This window comes from Hypanus sabinus, chromosome 2, assembly GCF_030144855.1.
Source record: "Hypanus sabinus isolate sHypSab1 chromosome 2, sHypSab1.hap1, whole genome shotgun sequence".
NCBI lineage: Eukaryota > Metazoa > Chordata > Chondrichthyes > Myliobatiformes > Dasyatidae > Hypanus > Hypanus sabinus.
Genome location: NC_082707.1, coordinates 60,679,296 through 60,691,108, shown reverse-complemented (window position 1 = coordinate 60,691,108; position 11,813 = coordinate 60,679,296). Strand labels below are relative to the sequence as shown.

Sequence of the window (11,813 nt, the reverse complement as noted above, 5' to 3'; positions counted from 1 at the left end):
TTAGATAGAGATGATATAGGGTCAGAAGGTGTTGAATCATTGTGGATTGAGCTAAGGATCTGCAAGGGTAAACAGACCTTGGTGGGAGTTGTATGCAGACCCCCAAACAGTAGTAAGGATGTGGTCTACAAATTACAATGGGAGATAGAAAATGCAGACCAAAAAAGCATTGTTGCAATAATCATGGGAGATTTCAATATGCTGGTAGATTGGGAAAATCAGGTTAATGCGGGATTGTAGGAGGGAGAATTTCTAGAGTGCCTACGAGATGGATTTTTAGAGCAGCGTATGGTTGAACTCACAAAGGAACAGCTATTCTGGATTGGGTGTTGTGCAATAAACCAAAATTGATTGGAGAACTTAATGTAAATAACCCTTCAGGGAAAGTGATCATAATATGATCAAATGCACCCTGAACCTTGAGAAAAAGAAGCTGAAGTCAGATGAATTTAGAGAGGCATAAGAGAGGAGCTGGCCAGAATCGATTAAACAAAATAGAACACTGGCAGGAATGACGGCAGAGCAGCAATAGCTGGAATTTCTGGAAGCAATTCAGAATACAGAGGATATATACATCCCAAAGAGGAAGAAGTATTCCAATGGAAAGTTGGCACATTGGAAAGTTGGCTAACAAGAGAAGTCAAATCTAACGTAAAAGCCAAAGAGAAGGCATATAATGGAGCAAAAATTAATGGGAAGTTAGAGGATTGGGAAGCTTTTAAAAACCAACTGAAGACAACTAAAAAGGTCATTAAGAAGGTAAAGATTCAATACAAAAGTAAATTAGTCAATAACATTAAAGGTAATACCAGAAGTGTTTTCAGATACATGAAAAGTAAAAGAGAGGCAAGAGTGGATCTCATAAATGTGGAAAACAATACTGAAGAGACAGTAGTGGGGGACTACAAAATGGCTAATGAACTGAATAAGTATTTTGTATTAGTCTTCACTGTGGGAGACATTAGCAGTATGGTAGAAATTCAACATGTTAGGGATCATGAAGTGTATGAAGTTACCATAAATAGAGAGGAGGTTTATCAGAAACTGAAAGGTCTGAAAGCAGATAAATTACCTGGACATATGGTGTACAATCCAGGGTTCTGAAAGAGGTGGCCAAAGAGATTGTGGAAGCAATAGTAATGATCTTTCAAGAATCACGAGACTCTGGAATGGCTCAGGAAGACTGAAATGTTACAAGTGTCACTTCACTCTTCAAGAAGGGGGAGAAACAGAAGAAAGAAAATTATAGGCCAGTTAGTCTGACATCAGTTGTTGGGAAGATGGTAGAATCTATTATTAAGGGTGTGGCTTCAGGGTACTTGGAAGCACAGTATAGTTGCCTCAAGGGAAAAGCTTGCCTCATAAATCTGTTGGAATTCTTTGAAAAATAACAAACATGATAGACAAAGGAGAATTGGTTGACGTTGTGTACTTGGATTTTCAAAAGGCCTGTGACAAAGTGTCACACAGCAGGCTGCTTAACAAGCTATGAGCCCGTAGTATTACAGGAAAGATTCAGGCATGGATAAAACTGGCTGATTGACAGGTGGCAAAGAGTGCGAATAAAGGTAGCATTTTATGGCTGGCTGCCAGTGATTAGCAGTGTTCCACATCGGTCTGTGTTGGGACCGATTCGTTTTATGTTATATATCTATGATTTGGATGATAAAATTGATGGCTTTGTTGTAAAGTTTGTAGACAATATGAAGCTAGGTGGAGGGACAGGTAGTTTTAAGGAATTAGAGAGGCTACAGAAGGACTTAGATTAGGTGAATGGGCAAAGAATTGGCAGATGGAATACCGTGTTGGGAAGTATACAGTCATGCACTTTGGTAGAAGAAATGGAATGGTTGACTATTTTCTAAATGGGAAGAAAATACAAAAAACTGAAGCACAAAGGGATTTGGGAGTCTATTGTGCAGGATTCCCTAAAGGCTAATTTGCAGGTTGAGTCTGTGGTGAGGAAGGCAAATGCCATGTTAGCATTCATTTCAAGAGGACTAGAGTATAAAAGCAACTTGGTAATGCTGAGACTTTATAAAGCACTGGTGAGGCCTCACTTGGAGTATTAGGAACACTTTTGAATCACTTGTCTTTGAAAGGATGTGCCGAAACTGAAGAGGGTTCAATGCAGATTCAGAAAAAATATTCCAGGCTTGAATGACTTGTCATTTGAGTAGCATTATATGGCTCTGGGCCTGTATTCACTGGAATTCAGAGAACAAGGGGTGACTTTATTGAAACCTATCAAATGGTGAAAGGCCTTGATAGAGTGGATGTGGAGAGGATGTTTCAAATAGTGGGAGAGTCTAAGACCAGAGGACACAACCTCAGAATAGACAGTGTCCTTTTAGAACACAGATGAGGAGGAATTTCTTTAGCCATAGCGTGGTGAACCTGTGGAATTTTTGCCACAGGCAGCTGTGGAGGCCAAGTCTTTACGTCTGTTTAAGGCAGAGGTTGATTGATTTTTGATTGGTCAGAGCATGAAGAGATACAGGCAAAAGGCAGGAAGCTGTGGCTGAGAGAAAAATTGGACAAGCCATGATGAACTGGCAGAGCAGACTGGATGGGCCAAATGGCTAACTCTGCTTCTATATCTTATGGTCTTACAGGAATTGAAAGGGTTCACAAACTTTTTCTTGCAACTGTGTGTCAAATAAAAAAGGGTATAAACATCATCAGGCATTGCAGCCAGAATGCAGCTATTCACTTCATCCTGAACTGTCATCATTTTCAATGTAAATCCATAAGGTAAACACAAGAAATTCTGCAGATACTGAAAATCCAAAACAACACACACACACTCACTCAATGCTGGTGGAACACAGCAGGTCAGGCAGCATCTATGAAAATGAATAAAAATTAATGACTCAGGCTGAAACCATTTTTTAAGGCTGGGCATCTATAGTGTACAATTTGTATCATGATAGTTGAATTTAATGAATGGCTCCTGTAAGATACAGCAAAACAGAAACCTTTTGATAAATATGCTGCTTCTAATGCATTAATGCAAGCATTTTTGTCTACTAAGTATATTCACTGATGATTTCTACCCACTCCAGTAAGTGGAAAACATTTGAAGTATATGGTTCTATGGTAACACTTCATGCGACTTAATTACATTTGTGACCAATGTACAAACAATTAATTTCCATCTATTCATTATTAATTTTAAAATATTGAATACATTTTATGCATAGATTGAGATATAGAAGAAGAATAACAATCGTTTGTGCATGGTTTTTCTAATATATTACACCACAAATTGAAACATATCTGCACTGAATTATTACGTAACAGAATCCTGAAAGTATGTCATTGTGGAGGAATCCATGCATTCAATTTTGTCATGCTGACTGAAGAAGGAATTCAATCTAACCCCACTTCTCAGAATTTAGTTTGGATTCTGAATAACTCAAGATTTTTCCAGCTGCTTCTCATCACCCGGTAAGATTCAAGGGTTTAAAGTATGCCCACAATATTCTGCTTAACCTTTAAGACACTTGATAGCTCTAGAAGTTACTTGTTTTTACCAGTGGGACTGAGAAAACTAATTATAACAGTGTTAACCAATCAAATCGAGGTGAAGATATGACAAAGCAAATAGTCTATTGCAATGAAAAGTTAACGTATTGAAAAAGCGAGGTTTGCTTAAAGACGGAGAGAAACAGAGTACAGCGACTTCTCAATTAAAACAAGGGCATTTTTCCTCAGAAGTATACAGTGCATGGAAAATAGTTACATACAAATAATGTATATGGTTCATCAGGAGTATGAGGAAACTTGCTATGACATCATAGACTCCGGCAAATTTCGACAGATGTACCATGGAGAGCATTCTAACTGGTTGCATTGCCACCTGTTATGAAGAAGGAACTGCACAGCATCGATAAAACTGCAGAAACCTGCAGACTCAACCAGCTCCTTCACTTGCACCAGCACCACCGTGCCCTGCCCACCCCCGGCATCGAGGACATCTCCAAAAGGGGATACCTCAAAAAGGCAGCAATGATCTTTAAGGTCCCGCATCACTCAGGACATGCCCTCTTGCCATTGCTACCATCAAGGAGGAGGCACAGGAGCTAGAAGGCACTCACTCAACACTTTGGAAAACAGCTTCTTCCCCTCCACCATCAGATTTCTGAAAGGACAATAAACCCATGTACACTTTTTCAATATATGTTTCTTTTCTCTTCTTGCACTTCTTATTTATTTTATTTTAAAAATATATTTCTTATTGTAATGCATAGTTCTTTTATTATAATGTATTGCAATGTACTGCTGCTGAAAACAACAGACCTCCGCATATGCTAATGATATTAAACCTGATTCAGATTCCGGTTTTCAGTCACCCAAAGCAGTCAGGAGAGTGGGGGGTCACCAAATTTGACTGAGAAGGAACTATTACCTGTTACCTCCATTATGGCTGGGTAGAGCATTGCCACCTTATGAACATACAAATCAGAAGCATGCCACAATTCCACATGCCACTCAGGTAAGATCATGGCCAACGTATTCCCTCAGTGACATCTATCTGGACTACACAATGTTTCCTGAATCCCTTTATAAAATATAATCCGTCAATCTTTTTTCTTGAATATATTTGGTGACTGAGCCTCCACATCCCTTTTAGATAGAATAACAAAGGATCACTCTTCACTGGGAGAAGACATCTTTCTGTTCTGTCCTAAGTGGTCAACTCCTTACTTTCAGACTTTGACACTACTTCTAAGCTCCGCAACCAAAGAAAACGTCTTGCCTGATAAGCTGCCAAAATAAATTAAATGTTAAAATAATATTACCTTAATATACACACCCATATTTTTCTTCCATCTCCTCCTCCGTTCAGGCCAGCACCAATTATGTTCACAATAACTGGGAGTAGGGTGCAATGGTCTGAATGGACAGAGATTTCTGTGCACTTTTTAACACTTACAATGAAAGAATGAAATATGTTATTTCTAAATGTCAAAAAAAGATTTTTCTTCATGCGAATGTCAAACTAACTCCCCTGCTTTAGTCCCTGAATAGAGTAAGGACGATAAGAAGAATAAAGCAGCCTTGTCTTTTCTCTGAGAGGGCGTTTTGTGCATACAAAAAGATTAACAAACAGTGTTTTCTACAGTTCTAACAATGTCAGCGGCAGAAGATGTGAGCAGTTACGGCACCATTGAAGAAAACATAACCCACAGCAGAAGAGTCAACCTGTAACTGTTAAACAAATCGTGCTGTTATTCAAAGCACAAGTCACAAACTGTAGAAAGAGCTGAAATCAAACAGAACAGCCATCAGCACACACAACACGTAGCCTTTCAGGCAGGTACATTTCATTTGAAAATCCATAGTTCAGTGGTTACAGTAAGCAGCGCTCTCATGTTAGGAACAACTGTACAGATTAGAAGAGAGTGCCAGAATCATCAGTAAGGTGGTGGAGAAGCTGGGAAAGCAAATTGCAAGTTCGTTTTCAGCCTCACTGCTGATGCTAAAGATAAATTCTATGTATTACACAGTTTAGTACGCAGTAGTGTAAAAGGATTTATAAAATGATAAATCTCAAAACAACATCCAAAGGTATTTTGGTCCTGGTCCTTAGAAACTGATTAATGTTCATCAATGTACAAAATGCCCGCAGCAAAAACAGAACTAAAAAGAGATTAAGATTACAATTGCTGCGTTAATTTCAACGCAACTGTGAAATCCCTGTTGGCAGCATGGTGCTGCACTCTCAAAAATATAATGCCGACAATTGCAGTAAAATATTTAAAATATAGTCTGACTTCTGGCTTATTTGGATTTCCAAATAAGCCAGAAGTTCAGATTCGTTTAGGGTATCTGCCATTAGGGAGCAGCAAATTTTCAAGTTGGAGTGGCACGAGAAAACAATTTCACATTTGGATCGTAACTCATCAGGGAGAGAATGGAAATGCGTCAGCAATTTGCTTCGAAAAAGAGTCAGACGTCAAGATGCATCAAATAGATTACATTTTGCATTATTACATGCAGTCGTTGCATCAACGCGTTGTGTCTGAAACGCGATGCCCTCTGCTGGAGTTAGCACGTTTTTTTCCTGCCAACTGCTCCAACACTTGCAGTTAGCAACTGGCTCCCATTGCAGCTATCCTTTCCAACAGATTACAACCGGCTAACTAGCAGGGGATGTTTATGTTGTTATTTCTCTACATTCTTCAATTTCTATAACTGAGGACATCAGGGATACATCCCTTTAAATCGTCCAAAATTGACAGCTGATGCCACTTTTGCATTTGTTTTGACACAATAATACTCAACTATATAAGATGGAGATGTGACATTTACTCAATCGAATTGTTTATTGTAAGCATTACTTACAGTTTATCAAGGAAAATTGTATTCACATTAAAATTCAGCATCTTGTTTTGGCCATCTTTACCATATCCACAATCTGATAGAACCAGAATGCCCGGTCCAAATTTTAGTCAGCCTAAGCTTGTGGTAAAGCGGAAAGCTGGACTGCATTTGAAACATTTTATCTAACCTGTGCTTGAAATTTCAGAAATCATTCGTGTCATCCCAGGGGGAATAGATTGTTTCCCAGCAACATTTCTAATTATAGACACCGGGGGAAGGGGTTAGAAGCGACCCGTTACAAAACAAAGTATAAGACTGGGTTTAAATTATGCAACAATATTCTTAGATTCGGGGAAGCATCATTTATAAGTTAAAATGTAGCTGGTTCTAAAGCATTCTTTGTCCGTTTTACCCGGCTATAATCTACTAATACACAACGTCTACATGTCACTGCATAGTTTGAACACCTTTTATTATGAAAGCTTTACCAGACGCAGTCACTACATTGAGTTAACATTATTAACTTTACATTGATCGTTCACGGAAATTACAGAATAAATATTAACATTTTGAAATCTTTGTGTGTGTGTGTGTGTGTGTGTGTGTGTGCGTGTGTGTGTGTGAGAGGGAGAAAACATTAAAAGTGCTTCTTACAAAGCTGTTAGTGGTTTAAGCATCAACATTGACGAGCTTTTTTAAGAAAGTGCGTGTTTATAATAAAATCTTCGCGTCATATTGACAAATTGAAATCCTTAGATGCATCGTAGTCTTTATATTCCTCTCGAGTATAATATATATTTATATATATAATATATATAAAAAATTAAATAACACTGAACGATAAAGCGTTGCAGTCATTTTAATTACCAAGTTTACGTCTTGTCGTTTGAGCAAGTCACACCCCGGCAGTTTCACACATGCAGCAAGACTGCAGTCAAATGTTTTACAGAATATGCCCTCGGCGTTTACTTAGACGAGAGAGCAAGAGAGAAAGAGGAGCCATTATTTCCTACCAAATAAAGTGAACAAAGTTTCTGCCAGTAATGAATGGGGTTATTTATATGGCGATCGATAACCAGGCCTCGAAACTATTATAGACGGCACAGTCAGATTTCGTTTCCATAAAAAAATATGACTGATATCATTGCTGGCTAAAGTCTGCAAAGGCACTTCATTGAATATGATTTGAATATGGCCTTTCGTCCAAAGCAACCTAATGAGGGGGTGGTGAATTATTTCCCTTTACCTTCTAAACATGCGATGTTTGGGTTCAATTTCTGTTGATGTAGTGATTAAAATCGATACGTCGACTTCTCTAGGACTTCGAGGTAGTCTGGTTTAGTTTGAAGTTTGGCCCTTAACTCGAGGTATTCGCTTTGGGTTTGGTCAGGATATCCCCGGCCAGAGGAGCCAAACAGAATCGTTTCTTTAAACCTGGCATCTTGCTGTAAATCAGGGTATTGCATGCCAGGGGGGTGGACATGCAGCTCTTTTAACTTGGGCACAGTGCCATAGAGGCAGTCTACAAAACCAACGGTGTGAGCTGGCCTTTCTCTTTCCAGAACGCTGGGATAAATCACCCCATTTTCTGGAAAACTGGCAAAATCGTTCGTCTGGTTGATTGTAACTATAGTGTTAAGGTTGCTATTGGACAGTGACATTTTCCATTCCTTGTCCTTCTCCAGGGCTTTGTAATTTGCGTTGTTTTCCTGAGTCTCTGAGAATTCCTCCTCAATCTCTCCCTCACGTGGTTTATAGATAGGGTTGTTGCACATCTGAGTGACAGGATGGGGAATGTAGTCATAGACATGGCTGGCTGCTTTCTCGGGTGAGTTGGCAGTTCTGTCCTCGAAGATCCTGCACTGCATTTGCATACCAGTCAAATCCACGTCCTGCCTTCTGCTAAAGGGCGATTTCTTGCGCCTCCTGAGCACAAAAGCGAAGAGTCCAGCTGCAATAAATACGGCGGAAATGAAAATAATCAGGAGGCTCAGAATAAGGACTGAAAGGGGAATGGCGCCACCTTGTGAAGAGAATCCAAACCCCGTCGCTGTGGAAATTACGTTACCATTCGCACCCGAGCCAGGCAGAGCTGGAGAAGCGGCGGCATGTTTTAACTCGGGACATAATATCTCAGAGTCCACCTTCTTCAGATCCTGCCCGCTCAGGAACTCTGGCGTCTTACAGAGCACATCGCCAACCATTATAACCGTGCTGATCTTTTCCACCCACTGTTTCAGTGCCATTAGGTCGCAGGAACAATCCCAGGGATTGTTGTTCAGATCAATCTGCACAATGGAGTCCAAGTGTTCGAGCACTCCGCTCACTGGTAGGTACAAAAAGTGGTTGCTCTTTAGACTGAGCCGAGCCAGGGAAGTGCCCGTGAAAGCATCGTTTGGAAGAGTCCGCAGGCGATTATTGTTCAGAAACAATAGTTGGAGATTAGGCGTCAGGCTAAAAGCCGCTGGCTGGATTTCTCGTATAACGTTGTATTCAAAATATAGGTATTGCAAACTTTGTAGCCCTCTGAACATGCCTGGAGTGAGGCGTTCGATGGTGTTGTTGTTCAGGTAAAGGATTTTTAAATTTGGAAGATTCATGAAAGCACCGTCTTGTATGTAGGAAATACCATTGCTTCCCAGATGTAGTAGATCTAAACTGGAGAAGTTCCAAAAATCTGACCTATAGATTTTTTGAATTAAGTTTCCGGTTAAATACAACTTCCTAGCATTCAACGGCCTTGGTATGAGTTCAGACATGTTTTCAATCCCTTTAGCTTTGCACTGTACGGTTAAACCCAAATCGTTTATATGCAGACTGCAAGAGCATTTAGCGGGACAAATGATAGGGATTGGTGGTCTGGTCTGGTAGCCCGCAATAATGGGTTGATTTTGACCTGAATGAAAGCTGCGTAGAGTTGGCTGTGCTTTTAAAGTCTTCGGGGTCTTTGTTGATTTTGGTAATTTACCCGATGCCTTATATTCAGCTGAAGAAGCTGTATAAGTAACAGATAAAGACATGGAGGAAGGTTTGGTAGGCCACGCATTGTCGTTATTGGAAGCAAGTTGTGGAACCCCCAAGCTGACTTCCACTTCCACGTTAGAAAGTGGACACAATTCACTGCTTCTGATTTCTCTCAGGTCCTTGCCATGGAGATGGAATGGAGTCTCGCAAGTGATTTCACCTACTAGGACAGTATACGGTATACTTTCTAACCAGGTCTTTAATGGCATAATATCACAGGTACAGTTCCAAGGGTTCTCCTCCAGTTGAATCTCCATTAGGCTTCTGCCAATATATTCCAGCGTCCCAATGTAAGACAGCGTCTTCAACCGGTTACCACGCAGATCTATGTGCGTTAATGAAACCATCCTAAAGAGATTGAAAGGAAGCAGCGGTATCAAGTTGTCATTGATAATCAACACCTTCAGCTTATTGAAGTTCCTAAATGCACCTCCATCTATCCGTTTGAGCACGTTATAATCGGCCTGTAGATATTCCAAGCTCTCCAAACCCAAGAAGGTATCATTTCTGAAAACCTCCAGCTTGTTTTCATGCAAGTATAAACGTTTTAGAAGTTTCATGCCATTAAAGGCACCTGCCTGAATGTCCTGCAAAGCATTGTTTCCAAGGTTAATCGAAACTGCGTTGGTTAGAAAAAGAAAACTGTTAGCATAGAGTTTCCTCATAGAGTTCCTTTGCAGGTAGAGTTTAAATGGTCTTTTCCATGACTCAGAAATCTGACTAATGTTTGTAAAACCTTTACTTTCACAGTGTATATGTAAAAAACTCTCCTTTTCCTCGCAGTAACATGGCTCCATGCAAGGTTCGTTAAACTCTTTGGAGTCCTCCATCAGTGGAATCGTCGTACTCCATCCTAAAGTTATTGTGCTTAAAAGGGTTATCCAGAACATCCTTATTTTTTTTCTGTGTAGCTGGAGGTACAGCAGCTCTTGCGATTGCCGTATGGGACCTCCTCGAGATGTAAAGACTGCATACAGAAGACACGTAGAAAATGGATTAGACTTTAAAATTCCCGTGAACAAACGTGTGCGCCCTAGCAATTTGGACACAACCTTGCCAATATAGAAAGAATGGCAAAACATACAGTTTTCATACCTCCCACTAACTCCTATGAAAGAGCTCTACACATATTATACACTTATAGAAATACCAATAAAGCAATATAAAACACAAATATATTAGCAATGTCTTGGAATTTGACAGCAACTGAAGTGCTTGTGATAACGGCGGTGTTTCTGCAGTATTGCTGCTGATTTTGGATTGATTAGTAGTTCTCTCTCATTGCTCAATTATTTTACATTTTTATTCAGTGACTGATTGTTTCCAATGACAAAAATCACATCAAAACGTTTAGGCTAACTAAGGTGGGGATATATTGACTTACTTGTGTTCATTAGGCACAGAATCCCTTTTAGTTGCCCTATTTTCCCCTTATATAAACAGCACTCTTGTATTTCAAAATATAATCCAATCATTTGCACTCTCCAAATCGGAGTGCCCAACACAACCATAGAATGTGTGGAAACTCGATTTCTCGGATACTGGACAGGACAGCATCTATTAATTTTGTGGTTCAGAAATTACTCGAACATTTCACCACAATCACCTTATGGGTGGAAAGACTGAGCAAATAAGAAAGAGCAAATGTAGAATAATGTCGCACCAAAACGATCGTAACCTCAATGATTAACCAGGTAGCGAAATTTGCAGATAAATTTGTAACAGATTGTCAATTGGGATCGTTCTTCAAAGGGTTCAAATGTGTTTGCAATTATAGATGCTGTCCGTTTAATGTCCATTTCATTGGATTTAATTAGAGAAAGTAAAAAAAAACACGACTCTGCGCATAACGATGGCATTGCATCGTTTCCAGTTGATGAATTTCCCTATAATAATCTACCAAGATTAAGGCGAAGCGTTTCCAGATACAAGAGATACAAATAATAAATGACTTTCATCTTCTTTGGACGACGTATAGTTGAACAAGTTCGGGATTTAAAACGAGAGAGCAAAAAAAAAATCCCCTATCGAGAGCTGTAGAGCAATGTCAGCTCAATACATAAAATCAAAAGGTTAACTAAAAGGACCAGAAAATGAGGACAATGGGAAGGAAAGTTCAGAAATAGAAATTCCACCGGTGATATTGAGAAAATTGATCAAGTGTGAGGGCGAAGTGAGAAAGGCAAAGGCGCTATTTACATAAAGCTATTTTAACAACCTTAAAAGGCAGGTACAATCCCCCAAAAATATTCGATTATACTAACGCCTCCAAGAAACGTCCCTAAACATGCCTACCGCGGAATAAAACGGGCTTTTAGCAGCTTTAAACCGTGAGCGAAGTCTGTAATAAAGCAGTTCACTCACCCTCTTCAGTTGATTTTAGTGGAAGAAGTGAAAAGTATTGAAGATTTGCTGGAGCTGTCTTCACTCCCGCTGTTGGAGAGTCTGAGGAAAATGCC

At 39.7% G+C, this 11,813-nt stretch overlaps 1 protein-coding gene across 1 annotated transcript; it reads right to left on the bottom strand.

Moving 5' to 3' along the window:
* Positions 1-7,232: 7,232 nt before the first annotated feature.
* Positions 7,233-10,517, bottom strand: slitrk3a (SLIT and NTRK-like family, member 3a). Its single transcript, XM_059989214.1, has one exon. The coding sequence runs from the start codon at positions 10,434-10,436 to the stop codon at positions 7,623-7,625; it is 2,814 nt and encodes a 937-aa protein (XP_059845197.1). The 5' UTR covers positions 10,437-10,517; the 3' UTR covers positions 7,233-7,622.
* Between the last annotated feature and the right edge of the window lie 1,296 nt (positions 10,518-11,813).

Excerpts from the sequence above, each read along its gene's own strand:
- slitrk3a (XM_059989214.1), bottom strand. The coding sequence starts at position 10,436 with ATGTTTTGCCATTCTTTCTATATTGGCAAGGTTGTGTCCAAATTGCTA.